Below are 15,687 nucleotides of genomic sequence, written 5' to 3' on the forward strand. Positions count from 1 at the left end.
AAGAACAGGTGCAGAGGAAGTTCTGACTCAACAAACCCTTTCCATCACGCCTGTTGCCTCGAGTCAAATAGAGCTGTCAGAGGCAGTAGAGTCCCAGTCTAATTTCAGCAATAGCTTTGCTGTAAGTAACTGTATGGGGCTCCAAAAATAAAGTCTGTGGGCCAGGGACAAATTTGTTTGCCAGTATTAATTATGACCAAGTTAGATTCTTTTGTCAATAAAAGCCAGTTCCTCCAACATGGGCCTGGATTAAATCACTCAGGTACCTATGCCTTCATGGTGTAAACATTCATTTTGTACCTCTTTTTCTCTGCTTCATATCTGCTCAGGAGTCGCTGGAGACCACCACCTTTAAAGCCCTGGAAGTGGGCTGCTGGGGCACCAACAGTGACGATGTCGTAAAACGCATCTGTAAAGAAAGAGAAAAATAAGTTCACAGCATTTTAGATACTGATTTTTTTTTTTTGAAAGGCAGAACCTGCAAAACTGGAGTTACTGGAGGACCCAGAATTGAGAAAACTGAGAACATGAATGAATCCTGTCAAAGTAAATTACATATTAATATAATTTCAAGTAGGATTTTTTACGGAAATGATGGAAATGCTGCTAATAAGAGTAATTTTAAGACACACAGACATGAGGAATGACTCTAATGTGATATTAAGATGTGGCTGTCTTCTGGCTTCAGCTCAAATTAAAATATGAAAAAAAAAAAGTAAATATGCCAACCTCCATATCTAATGGCCAATAAATGAAAAATTAGCAATTAAACAATAGATGGGAGAAACACCCTTCAAGCATGTTATGAGTGTTGAAGTTGAACAGTTTGTTAAACTATGTTGCCAACAAATGGCAACAAGTAATCACGTGAGTTTCAATAAAGCAAAATATTTTTTAAACAGCGCTGTCATATTACCTTAGTAAGGAATCATAAATAACGACACATAACCAACGTTAAAAGGATCTATTTATGTTTTGTGAAAAGAAAAAACAATATATCAGATTTTCGTCACCAAATATCGGTATTGAAATCATTTTTTCAAATCTCATATCTGTCAGCCTCTAATTATCTCTATGTATGCTTGGCTCTACTTCTTGCCATCTTTTCATCTTTATTTTGGTCTGGTCCCACGTTAACCTGGAAGGACAACCAATGTCACAGTATTTAATTTCAATTTGCACACTGGGGTCATAAGTAAATAAACACTTCACAGATGTCTAGGCGGCACAGAGGTGCTTAAAACAGGGCTTGATTTGAATGAGTAATGGCTGAAACTGTCAATTAAATCAGGAAAAACAGAGGGGAATATGGGGGGGGGGGGTGTGTGAATATTTTGGTGTGGTTTAGTGCTTGGTCAGTTAATGAACGCCCATGAGAACACAACAGTCCACAATAATATTCTAACCAAAAAAAAGAGGCTGAAAACACAAATTAATGACACAACAGTTGCAAGTCTTGCCACAGAAAAGTAAATGACAACACCACTGTAGACCAATAGTGGTTTGATGTCGAGACTTTGCTACTACCCACTGTTTCTTCCATTAATTATTGAGGTGCCTGGCCATAACACTCCCTGACTGCCACATGTCTGGCCCCTGGAGTTTTCAGATATCCAAGTTCCCTTAATTGGTTCTCCCCCCAGCAGAAGTATACTGAAAAGCAATGGCGGGTTTCAGAACATCAAGCACAATGACCAATTTGTGCTCGATTTGCTTGCTCTTTTTCACACACCGAACGTTTCTCAATAAATCAACAACGGAGCAAGCTGTTATACTGAGAGGACAGTGGCTTTCTGGAAAGAGTAAACTGGTTGTGGCAGTCAGGATGATTGGTTATAATCCATGCTTAACCCATTCAACAGTCCCTTTTAACAATGACAAAGCATTGTTTTACTCGACCCAAATGAGTGCTGAATAATGCTTTCAGTTCAGCTTTGCCGATCTGTGCATTTAGGCTGGAAATATTCTATAGCTGTCATTTTAGAGACAGAAGACAGCCACTCACAGTAAAACAAATGAATACTGTTTAGAGCTGGAAGTGTTGCTTTCCTCCCTATTTTCTTTTCTTGCTGAACGATCGGGAGACAAAATGAAAATTAATGGTTTTGCATTGTTGAGTAAATTACATAGCCAAACTTCATCACTTCAGAAAATCAAATGGAAAAATAGAGCTCTTCACCGTAGTTGGAAACTGAAACTCAGTTGCATTAAGGACCAGTTTCCATTGTCTTCTGTGCCTCTCTGATTGCAACAATTTTCTTTCCTTGTGGTTTTCCTTTTGCCTTTTCAAATCAAGTAAATTTGAAGGAGAAAAAAAAGGAATTTTACATCCAATAAAGGTTGCTAGAATAAATTAAAACACGAGGGTAGCCTAATACCCAGAAATGATGGCTATTTTTTAAGACAATCTTCTCATCAGTGGCTCTCTGTCTGAGGAGGTCTTAATTTTGCACTTAACCATTCACATCAGATAACCACTGATGAACGTGCATGAAAGCTGGCACATGTTGAGCTAATTAGAGACAATCAGCAAGTGAACTGGAAACCATGAGCCAGTCGTGTTGCTGTATCGATGCATACTGTAGAAGCTCTATACTGTAAAATAGAACTTCTTAAAAGTATCACGAAAGACGAAGGCTACGTTTTTATGGTTTGCTTGGCTTATTGCATCCATCTTGGATTAGTTGTAAAATCATACCAAAGTACTGAAAGCCACATTTCCATAACTTTTGTGCTTTAAAGCACTTTAAAAAGTCTGATTTGACTAGCGATTCGACTGGTGAAACATCTCTCAGCCAATATGTTATTGTGTAAAACTCACAATACCATCCCTCATTTCTTGATGTGCAGGTGCATCTCTCAGGTCCTGTGTAAAATCTGGGTCTTTGGTGGATTTCTTCCCAGTCATGTCCTGTCCTTTCTTAAGGACATGACTTTCAGATACTGTTAATCTGCTATAGATAATTTTTTAACCGGTCACATCTTCTTTTGCCCTCCACTTTTCCACTTTCCTCAAACTTTTTAAGGACACACTGCACACCACGCTGAGGTGGTGTGCAAACCATCCCAGGTTTTTGTGTAATAGTTATTTGAGAATCACTTTGTTGTCTCAAAAATGATACTTTAAATTTGTCAAACCACACTATGTTTGCCATGAAATAAGTCTCAAGAAATTAAATAAATGATGTGTTTTGACAGCAGGCTGTTAGTAGTGCCAAGTTGTCTGTTCATCAGTTAGATGCCTCATTTTTTGATTCAACATGTCATGTATGTTTATCATACACAAATCTACACTTACAAGAAAGTCTGGCTTCTTGAAAGCAAAATATAAAGAAATGATGGCTGGATTGAGACTTTTGCACCATACTCTGGCATGTCTGCGGATCAACATTACTTACACCATTGTGACACCAGTGGAAGCTGTGTATACTCTGCATTACACATAAGCTGCAGCATCTCTGGTGTGAATTGGTCTAACAGAAGGGAATTAATAGTGTCTCTAAAGTTTATATTAATATTTTTAGATAAAAAGTCACAGAACTGTATAATGTCTCTGTTTGACTATTTTTATTTGTCCTATCAGAAGCCTTAAAGAAAGACTGATATGTATTTCAAGGTTTGCCTGCCTTCAACTTTCCATCAATCATCTGTTGTTTAGTTGCACTGGAGCCCATTCACAGATCATCAGGAAGTAGTTAGTTGCCTTAATATGCTGAGACAGTTCCAGGGCAAAAACAGCCTCTGCCAGCAACAGAGCAGCAGTGGAAGAGACAGCCTAGTCTTTCACTCCACAAAAACGCAAAGGGCTTAATTAGTGTTTTGTCTGTTTTTTTTTAGGCCAAGTTAATTCTCACCTTTCAGCCCGGATGATGACCTAGAACCTCCCTGTCTGAGCCCCCTGAGTGTCTGAGACAGATGGAGAAGTCAAGCACAGTAGGTGACAATGTTTCCATACCGTGTTTGAAGTTACGTTGTGCACAGCTTGAGCTGAGAACCACTTAGAATGAAACTGTTCTTCCACACAAAACCTAATTGCTCTTGAACATGTCTGAAAGGACGTCTGAAGACAATACATGCAATGAGGAATCTAAAACAAGTCCAAGTCAAAGGTGCAGTACCTGTTTTTTTGGGGCATGTCACCCTCATCCTCTGGGTGTGCAGGTTTATCGGAATAAACTCCAGAGACTTTTGAGCTTTGCAGCAGCTTGGCTTGAATGAGCAACCTGAAAACATAAACAACATATATGTCACAAAACCAGGTTGTGTTGGTTAAGATCTTGAAGAAGAAAGAAGAAACAAATCCTTGTACTGTAAAAGCGAATGTGTAGAAGTTATTCTGGGTATTTTTAGTAACCACAACCAAATTTTGATACTTCAGGGGAATTGTGTTTAATCCATCTCGTGCAGGACTCCTTGGTGGGTTTCCTACACAAATGATTGAAGACACCGAGTTCTTTGCTAAATTAACATGTATTTATTTCACGTTTACATACATTTAAATTGACCAGTGTGCAGTCTTTGTCAGTGTAATAATGATATATCCTGATGCAAATAATAAAAAATTGCATCAGGATATATCATTATTTCTACATTTCTCAGAAGACCAGAGGATTTCTGGCTATACTGTCCAAAAGGTCTCATACTTGTTAGGATGCCTGGGTCGTTGACCCAGGGTTTTTGAGTTTATTATATTATTTATAATTTCTAGTCTTTGGGTTTTTATTAGTCATGTCTTATGGTTTGTCTCTGTGTAATCCTTAGTTGCTGTCTCCCCTGTCCGCTATATCCCCGTGTCCAGTCAGTGTCTGTGTCTGCCCTGGTCCCACATCTCTGTTCCCTCTGTTGTAGTGCCTGCATGTGAGTCTGTGTCTTTTGTTCAGTCTGTGTTATGTGTTTCCTGTTTTACTTTGAAGGTCTCTGTCTTATCTCAGTGTGTTCAGTTTACGCTTCCTTGTCTCGTCAGTTCTGATTTGCCCCAGCTGTGTTTCCCTCCTGTTGTCCATTCCCTGATTGCTCCCTCTATGTATTTAAGCCCTGTGTTTCAGTTTGTCATTGTTGCGATCTACTGTTTATCTAGCTGTGTGTTCTGTCAGTCTGTTTGTGTAAGTTTATTTTGGATACTCAGTTTTGTTGCTTTTTTGAGTTTAACATTAAAGCTGTTTTGAGTTTAAGTTTTGATTTCCGTGAGTCTGCATTTTGGGTCCTTCGTATCACCACCCCTGCGTGCACACAGCCTTCACATAACAATACTGGCCTATCTTGCCATGTTTCTAATGGCTCCATCACCCTAAAGTAAACGCAGGATGGCTGACTCCATGCAACTATAAAAAAACTGGTGACTGCATTGAATCTGTTAGAAACGGATTACAAGGAGTTCTGGTGACCAACTGGTCACCTGCACTTTAAGGTGCAACACCACCAACCTTATTCGATCACATGGTAACTACACAGATTGGCTCCCATTGGCCAATCTATCTCCAAACAGTGGCAGTCTGATTTGGACTGACAACAGTCACTCTAAGAAAAGTCAATTTGCAGTTGAAGGTTTGCAAATAATAATCACTGTCCAATACAGTGGTCCCTTGTTTATCGCGGGAGTTACGTTCTAAAAATAACCTGCGATAGGTGAAATCGGCGAAGTAGCCAACTTTATTTTTTACAATTATTATAGATGTTTTAAGGCTGTAAAACACCTCACTATACACTTTTCTCAGACAGGCATGAACATTTTCACACTTTTCTCTCCTGTTTAAACACTCTCAAAGTTCAAATCTTCGTAGAAAAACAAGTCTAGTATTACAGAATGAAACCAAAAGCACCCACGGGTGCCTCTGACGGTGCAAAACGTTTCGTCGACATTGTGGTGTTTGTTGGGGAGAAAACTTACAAACATACAGTGCAGCACTTCAGAGTCACACTGCTAGCGATCGAAGATTTATGTAAATTTTACAAGGTGAACGCATGTACTGTACAGGAGACACGGCATGGAGGAGATTGATTGACAATGGTCTACAGCCAATTAGGACGCAGAACACAATGCGCTGTGAAAAAAAAAAAAAATTTAAAAATGCAAAATTGCACTCAAAAAAATTCGAAACAGCAAGGCTGCGAAAGGTGAACTGCATTACAGCGAGGGACCACTGTATACACATGCATAAAGATTGCAAACATGTAGCAATCACTCTGAGTCCATCTGTGCTGATGAGCGCAACTCATCTGCAATGCATCTCTTTGTAGCAGGGCACTCAATTCAACTGGTTGTATTCGCGTTTAAGTTAAATCACCATCAACAACTGAGTCACTATTTGTGGAGAGATTATTGTTTCAAATCCATGAGTTTCTGGCTGGAATCTGAATATAATTAGTTAACGTGAATGTCTGTGTATGTAGACAGCAACATATTTGTTATTCAAGTGCCATCTGATAGCAGACTGACCACTTTCTCATCATCATGACAGACAGCAACTGAGTGTAAGTGCCGTCCTCAAAGCAACCATTTCAAAGGCAGTGAGATTGCAAGTTCATTGCATTAAGTCGAAATAATGTTCTCCAATCACTGCCTTCACTAGTGTGACTGTATCATAATGTCCTGCAACATAACTTTCAGCTATTTTAATTTGCTCATCTTAATGTCAGAGTATAATCCACATTCCCTGAGCAAATTGTATCTTTTTTCTGCAATTTTAGTCATTTGGTCTTCCTTTTGAGTCTTTCATATAAAAAAAAACACCAACCCATATACCACATACATTCCAACATATTTGGCGTTGCAAATACAAAGTTTTCTCTGAAAAGTGCAAAGCTGTGTCACTGTGAAGAATGTTCTGATTTTATCTAATGATGTTTTGATGCTTATTCACTGTGTTACACCATAAACTGTATTCAATGTGCTTTGATTTGAAGCGATGGTGCTCTATTACTTTTAAACCATATATCTGAGTTTCAAAGTGGTTCATCATGTCTGCAGCCTTGTCATTTGTCAGCCTATTGTATTATAGAAAGCCCTTACTGTCTGCTACAGTTACACCACATTACATTACACGGCTTTTCACTTCATCAGTTCATGTGGCAAGGGACAAAGACACAGAGGCAGGAAGCATTAGATAATAAGTTAAATATATGATCAATTGTTCTCTTGATTGATTTACCAATGAAAAGAAAACCCCTGCGCAATTCAGTGACTTGAGATCAATTTAATGCACGACTGAGTGACAAAAGGGAATACAAAGCAAATTAAAATCGATTTAAATTAGAAGTTGTTGAAGTGGCTGCAGCGCAGATTCAGATATACCTCTACGGATGCGGGGACTTTTACAACTTAATTGCTACAATATGCCGTATAAACGGAAGCCATTTGTTCGTTCTCCGTCAGAATTGGTCACTTAATGAATCTGACTTCAGAATACTGCCCCAAAAATAGAGCAGTTTCACATTTTGCAGGACTTTAAGATAACTGAGAGGGCAATTTTCCCAAACAAACAATAACCTTTAAATAAAATGTCAGAAAGTGATCATACAGTTTTAAAATACTGTAAGCTATGAAGTAATTATTGTAATTAATTCTTTCATGTTCACCATCATGGACTGGACTATTAAACCAAAATACCCTACCTTTTAATGTGCATCAAGACTGTTTAACACACAGTTGGAACCCAGCAAAGTCAAAATCAGCTGATTGCAACCTTGCAATAACCTCTAATTTATGGTGTAATGCTTTGAGCACAGTACTTTATGTCCTTTGCAAACACTACTCTGTTCAAAATGTCCAATTAAATGTTCCTGCCAAATGACATTCTTTGTTTTTGGCTTATATTTAAGCTCAAAATCGTTTTCTGACGCTTCAATTTGGCTGCTCATATCCAACAGGGGTCATTAGCCTTTTGAGCATTCAAATAAACTCGAGCAAAAGAGGCACTGCAATCTTTGCAGTTATAAAATATATAAATATATCCCCTTCAAGCTCGGTCCTCTACCAGAGGCATGGAGGTTAACAGACCTGTGCAGTATCTTTGGTGTTCCTACGACAGCAAACGTCTGGACAGAGATCTTGGATGTTGTTTCTGGAATCTGCTAGTTGTTGGAGCTGCTCGCCCAGTTTGGGGGTCACCTCCCCGAGCGCTCTAATTACCACGGGGACCACTGTTGCCTTCACCCTCCACAGCTTCTCTACCTCCTCTTTGAGTCCTTGGTATTTCTCGAACTTCTCGTGTTCCTTCTCCCTCACGTTGCTGTCACATGGTATAGCTTTCTATCACTACAGCCGCCTTCCTCTGCTTGTCCACCAGATGACTTCCAGATACAGATGGACCAACTTCCAGACAGACCAAGAAGTCCCACAGGATTTTAGCTCAGTCATCCTCAACGAATCTGGAGGGCATATCCCATTTTGACCTTGACACTTACAGACCCTGGACCTTGTTGTTACGTGCTGGATTATCTCAGGGACATTTCCACACAGCCTGAACCCTCGGGTCTTGCCTGCTATGGTTCAGTGTTTAAATGAGAAGCTGCATCTATTCATTCTGTTTTATAAAAGCAATTGCAGTATTAGGCCGATCAGGTGTTTTTATTCAGCAGTGTTATATTTAATATCGCAAAGGCTTGTCAATTTCCAGAATTTGTGTGTCGATGAATGCCAAGCTTCTTGAGACACATTAATAGTCTGTCTGCGCACAAAGGCTGTGGGCAGACAAACATACTTTTGCTGATGTGGGAAACACATCATCACATTCCTTTAAGCCAGAGGAAGTGACTTTTTTCCCCAGGAAAAACCCACCAGGAAAGAATAAAAACTTTCCTGTGCAGCAGTTTGTATCAGCATTACAGGATAAACAAACATTCCTTATTTAGGAGGGGATTCATTAAATATTCTGGTTAGTCAAAGACATTCCTGTCATATTAACAACACCAAAAATGTTCAGAGTGTGAAATTCTGGCATAATTTCTAAATGTTGAGAATGATTTTATTGTAACAAATTGCTCGTGTCAGTAATTAGTTTACTTAACATGTTTAATTTGTGTGAGTGGCAGTATAGCGTGTTAACTGCAGAATAATGACCAAAACCATACTTTGCAACTCTTCTATTTGACAAGCAACATAACTCACCTTTAGGAAAACTTAACTAAGCTGTACTGAATCTTCTCCTCCTGTAATCACTCTTGAGGCAACAGACCAATAGCCAACAATCAGAGCCTCAGCACTATTTACAATCTATGTTGACACAGAAGATAGATGAGAAAACCTGTAACCCGCCACAAATTTTTAACATCATTTGGCAGGAAGGCCAGACATGAAAACAAACTCACTGCAACTCAATTACAGCATATAATGGTGCAACTGCTGACCCACTCAAGCTGAAATGTGTTGCCTCAAAAATGGATAACACTAATGACTCAGCTGGAGATGTTGGAGATGTGGCTGGTATTTTTACGAGCGCTGAAATCAATCATGTCTTCTTACCAAGGTGGCAGATTTGCTGCCCTTTATCAAAGTGAAAAAATAGACAGATGCCGTTTCTAGCTAAATATACATTCTGCTTAAAAATACAGTGCAAACCAAAGCATGAGCAGTTTTCAATGCTGCAATCAGTCAGTACTACGTACTAGTAAATCATTCGACATTCAGCAATTCATATAGTGCTTTTATTACATTTATACTATGAGCTTATATAACCTCCACAACATGTCTAAAGGTGTAATCTAAGGCCAATCATAGTGTGAAGGGTGCCCAGGGATTAGCTAAACAGCACATGGAGTTTTAACTGTTCTGTCAGGCTGTATTTTGCTAATTTCTGATATCACCACAATGACATTTTTAATTTAGTAAATTAGCTCATCATGGCATGCCAACACATTTTCATTACCGCTATATAAAATGAGCCCAAAACGTACAAACTGGTATTTGACCTAAATATGTTGCTGAATGAAACAGGATCAGAGCCACAGGACAAAGTTTCCACAGGACTGTATAGAGGCGTGTCCTGTGGCTTTGAGCAAAGTACTCATGACTTTATCTGTTGTGTTGGAATTTTGGCTCACTCCTCATTGCTTCAGTTCATTAAGATTTCTGGACATTTTATGTACAACTATATTAAAGTCCTGCCGCCATGTTTCATCATGTTGGTGTTGAGGTGTGGAATCAGTCATGGCAAGCCATGTTTGACTCTAGCATTGATATACAGAGGAATTCATGACTGAGTCAATGACTGCAAGGTGACCAGATCCTGCGACTGGAAAACAAGACCAAATCATCCACCGCTGTGCTTACAGCTGGTATGAGGTCTTTGTTCTGCTATGCTGCGTTTGGATTTTCACCAAATATGGTGGCGTGCATTGTGGCCAAACATCTACACCTTTATGTTGTCTCTCCAAAGGACACTGTTCCAAAAGATTTCTTTAGATGGGACTTTTTAAACCTAAGCAGTGCTGCCATGTTTTAGACAAAAGGAGGGCTGCATAGAGTCCTGTAAAAACCTTCTATTTTAAATTACTATATGCTCAGTGGGCCTCAAATATCAGTAGAGATTTTCACAGCAACACACAAAATGTTGTAAATTTCTAGAAGCCTAAAAGAGTAAAAATTAGTGGTTCACCAGTTCACCAAGTCAGTGGGCTATAACACCTAGAGGTGTTGATATATTTTAGTTTTCCAACAATCTAATAAGGTAATGATGCAACCAATCATGCTGCAACCTGTAATGAGGATTTATTCATCCAGATCAAGTTAAACTGTTGTAAAAACATTCAATTTAACTCTATACTCTTATCCCTTCTGTCAGCCAGGAGCTCAGAGGACCAGCCTAATGTAACTAGTGACTGTTGTAGGTTCGGTGAATTACTCATATGATATATGTGACATAAAGGTTAAATACCAGCAGTACTGGGGGCGATCATGGCTCAAGAGTTGGGAGTCCGCCTTGTAATCGGTGGCTGTGGCTACAATGTAGCTTGCCATCACCAGTGTGTGAATGTGTGTGTGAATGGGTGGATGACTGAATGTGTAAAGCGCTTTGGGGTCCTTAAGGTCTAGTAAAGCGCTATACAAATACAGACCATTTACGTCTTGATGCATTCTCAATCGTCCAGGGAAGTAAATCTCCAAAAAGTTGATTCTGTTCATCTGGACGTAGCGTTTTGTGGGAGAAACGTTTCATCACTCATCCAAGTGACTTCTTCAGTCTCAGCTGACTGCAGGTTTCCCCAATCTTATAAGCAGTACATTTGCATAATGACTGAAACCAGCCCACTGAAGGAACAATGGGCTGGGAGGTCAGTTCCTTAATCTTAATTATGCAAATTCTCATGACCATTGATCAACAACCACTGACCAAAACCCACTGATCAAAGACCACTGATCAATGGCCATGAGTACCATTCACAGAGAGTTGGGGAATGACCTGACCTGCAGTCAGCTGAGACTGAGGAAGTCACTTGGATGAGTGACGAAACGTTTCTCCCACAAAACGCTACGTCCAGATGAACAGAATCAACTTTTTGGAGACAGGCCATTTAACATTTACTGGCCAAGATCCACGGCTACCATCTCTTTTTATATACTCTAATTTTTTGAGCTTTTAAATAGTTTTCTGTATTTATGTTTTTTGTTCCTCCAGAAGATGAGTGAATATTATCCTATATGTCTGCCTGACAACTAAATGAACATTTTAAAAAAGCCAACAACCAGTATATATGAAGTCTTAGTGTACTTCTGTCCATATGACAGACGACAGATCATGTTCGTGATCCTGTGGTGCTAAGAGGGCAGCAGGTTTTTTTTCTTTCTTGAATCCATGCAGAGAGACACCATGTTGTAGAGACACGGGAGAATTGAACACATGCTGTGTGAGCAGTGGTATTGGTCTGACAGGACCAATGTTCCCTCTGGTTCCCCACACCAACTCTCTGAGCGATCCCTTGGACCACTGTGAGCAACATCAGACGTGTGCACTGTGGTCACGCCAGCATCGAATCCATCCAAGTTACATGGTTTCATTAAAATAATCAAATTACAGCATTTACATTTATGTTAGACTACTTATAATTAACTGCTTTAGCCCACTTACAATGAAAATTTTAAAAATCTTGTTCATGACCTGTGTAGTATGTTAACACTATTGGAAGTAAAAATAACTTGAACTCCAATTTTAACTTCTTTTTTTTTAATATAAAGCTCTGACTTGCATTATGAGCCTGTGGTCTGGGAGAGAGTCCTGTAACTCTTTGTCTGCAAAATACAGTATATAATGACCAACGTTGGGCAATTAATTATATAGTTACTTCTTCAAAAAAGTAACTGAGTTATGCAAACAACAACATTTTCTGCAGCTGTTTACCTCAAAATGCAGCCATTTCAAACTATTTACAGAACAATCAGCTGTTCTGCATCAAATTTGATGCCACACAAATTATTTGTGCCACTCCAAAAAATAATTTCTGTCCACTATGAGATAAAGGAGAACAACAGCCTGATACCTGCAGGCCTGACAACAGGAGATGTATCACTCCTGTAACACCTGTAACATTCAGTAGTCGCCTCATTGTTCTGACACACATAACAAAACTATTGACTACACTACACACTAACTACACAAGATTTGCGCTAAACGTCGCAAATCTCTCACATCTCAAAACTGCCATCACTCCTAAAGGGTGGGGGTGTGTTTTGGTTTCATCTTTGCTCACAGGTGGAGAGTGCTTTCGAGCGTTTTCCTGATAAAACGCTGATTTTATCGTTTCTTCCTGAAGTAAATATAAACAACGATAGTATTCAGTAAGAAAACCAAACATTGCAGATATTTTTATCATAACTCTGGTTTTCGTGGCCTATCAACGCAATTTAAAAACTGGTCCACACTTTTTCCGTCAATTGTTCCGTCTGTCCTGCTCACATCTCCAATAGTTGTACATGTTGTCATTAACGTGGCTTCACTCCACATCAACCACGCCGCTTTGCTAGCTAAAACACAGGCGTCGGCACATAAGGACGCTGTCATAGCCTGTCGACGTTGATTAGCTGCGTGTATACGAATGTGAATCACATCAGCGGCTGGACTATGGGATAAGGTGGCATCGTTCTAATCCCATACGGGGGCAGCCAGTCACTTACTGACTAACACTGCAAAACAGAATTGTTAAAGTATTAATGTTAATTTCAATTCAGGTTAGATTTTTTTTCTGTGCGCAGAGACCGTGCCAGCAGTGTGCAATTGCGCACGCGCGCAGCTTAGAGGGAACATTGGACAGGACTATGATTTAAACAAGTGTCATGTCTGACGTCACTTTCTTTTCTTTTAACCAATTTGTGGTTGATCTAACATTCGGTCCTCATTTTTAACCTGCAAAACAGAAAATGTATGTGAACATCTTTACCTGGAGGGAGCAGACTGCAAAGATGGCTGTCCTAATACAGATATTATGGAAAAAATATCATGTCCACCTGCCCTGCTATCTCTACAATGAGTAGGCTTTACTGTCAGCCACACAGATATATGACACTGCCTTAAACACTCAGCTCTGGGCCTTAAGCTGTAGTTATCCCATAAGCGAAGGCTCAGAGGTCTAACGTTTCACCAAAGGGATGACTGACATTTTAGAGAGGAGATTGCAGACGGTAGCGAAGGTTTAACACTAACAGGACTATGACTGCACCTTTAACTCACCAGCTGGTAAATAGTGCAAGCAGGGATGAGTCATTTATTAATGGAATGCAGTTAATGATTTGTTCACTGAGGTCAGTGGTTTTAAAACTTGGAAGAAAAGGAATCAGGAAGAATGTTGGACCTGAACATGGAAACTCATCCACCTCCCAGAGAACGGCTTCTCTTCTTTATTGTATCCATGTGCAATTTCAAAACCTTTGGATTTTGTTTTCTATAGCACCAATTTGAAAAATGTTGGGACGCTGTGTAAAAAGTAAACAAGAACAGAATGCTATGATCTGCAAATCTCATAAATCCACATTTTAATTTGAACACAAACACCATGTCAAATGTTTAACATGAGAGCTTAAGTATTTCAAGAAAAACAGAAAAAATGTTTTAAACAAGTTGGAACTGGGTCAACAAAAATAAGTAGTACTAAAAAGAATCATTCAGAGTAACACATAATTAGGTTAACTGGGGCATTCATTGAGTATGAAATCAGCATCTTTGAAGTAAAGATGGACCGAGGTTCACCAACCTTCAAAAATCTGCATCTACAAATTGTGGAAAAGCTTCATGAAAAAATCAGAGAAAATGGAGAAATCTCTGCGCGCAAGGGGACAAGGCTCAAAGTCAATATTGGATACTGGTGATCTTCAGGTCCTCGGGCAGCACTGCATTAAAAACAGGCTGGATTCTCTCATAGAAATCACTGCACTGAGTCATCCATAAATGCAGGTTAAAGCACTATCACGCAAAGAAGAAGTCATGCATGGCTAGTCCTCCAGACTAACGAGGAGAGGGACCATCCAGCTTGTGATCAGCACTCAGGTCAAAGGCCTGCATTTCTAATGGTATGGGGGTGTATTAGCGTCTGTGGAAGTGACAGATTGTACATCTACAAAGGCATCATCAATGCTGAAAGGTATATACAGGTATTAGAGTGACGTGCTCCCATCCTGACAACGTCTTTTTCAGGGAAGGTCTTGGATATTTCAGGAAGACAAAGCTAGAGCGCTTTCTGCATCTACTACTCTCTCAAAAGTCCAGCAGCTGGTCTCATCAGTTCCCAGATGTTTACAGACTATTGTTAAAAGAAAAGGCTACACAGTGGTAAACATGACCCCGTCCCAACATTTCTCAGATATACTGTTGCCATCAAGACCTTATTTTATCAGTTTAAACATTTGACTTGATTTCTATGTTCTACTGTAAATAAAATATAGACTTTAATTTATTTATCCCGACTACATGTAGTACTTAGAATATGAACATTTCCAAAAGAAGAGCACAGTGACAAATTAAATGAAAGTTCCTAATTTGTGTGCAGACACAAGTAATAGGACAGCCGTGCCCACTGACTTTTGTTAATGAACTCTTCTTATGACGAATGCCACTCAGTTGCCATATTTGTCACCCTTTGTTTGTTCTGGTAATTATGTTTTCATTTCTTGTCCCTCCTACCATATTTGTGCACCCACTCAACCTCCTCCACAGTCTGTCTCTTTTCGTCTCTCCCTCCCAACCTTTTTTAATCATATTAGTTATCAATAATTAATCTGCAGCAGCTTGCCCACCCAGCTTGTTTAGCAACGTCTGTCATCCTGTTAAGTTAATGCGGGACTGAATTAGAGTAGCAAGATGGGGTTGGGGGGATCCTCCATGTATTACAGCATCTGGACCACGCAAGTGAGTTGTCAGGAACTATAATGACCAACACCACATTATCCTTTCCCTCAACCCCTCCTCAGAGTCCAGGCAGGCAGCACCGAGGCTTAGCCATCTTTATTTCTTATCAGCTGGGCAAAGCAAGAAAGGAACAGAGACAAATATCTCATTATGTGGATGAGGGTAACTCAGTAGAAAATTAATCACTGGCCGTAATGTTAATATGTGCATAGTAAGCTGAAAAATGTATAGGAACATGCTGCTGCGAAGGAAAGAAACAAATTCAGAATGATTGGTCTTTTATATGTTTGCTACTCCTGTAAACGGATAACAAATGTATAAAAATGATTCTGTTCTCATTATATTTAATGGGACTGTG

General features: G+C 39.5%; 1 protein-coding gene across 7 annotated transcripts in view; it reads right to left on the bottom strand.

Moving 5' to 3' along the window:
- Positions 1-15,687, bottom strand: part of inpp4b (inositol polyphosphate-4-phosphatase type II B) — a 198,115-nt gene that overhangs the window by 52,387 nt on the left and 130,041 nt on the right. For all 7 annotated transcript variants that reach the window (XR_014874479.1, XM_085162144.1, XM_085162143.1 and 4 more), the window contains 2 exons: positions 4,119-4,223; positions 301-409 (listed from right to left, as the gene is read on the bottom strand). Coding sequence is in view for 6 of the 7 variants with exons in the window: in XM_085162144.1 (XP_085018270.1) it covers positions 301-409; positions 4,119-4,223 (214 nt within the window). In the remaining variant the exon portion in view is untranslated. The remainder of the gene's footprint in view (positions 1-300; positions 410-4,118; positions 4,224-15,687) is intronic.

Source organism: Neolamprologus multifasciatus, chromosome 6, assembly GCF_963576455.1.
Source record: "Neolamprologus multifasciatus chromosome 6, fNeoMul1.2, whole genome shotgun sequence".
Taxonomy (NCBI): domain Eukaryota; kingdom Metazoa; phylum Chordata; class Actinopteri; order Cichliformes; family Cichlidae; genus Neolamprologus; species Neolamprologus multifasciatus.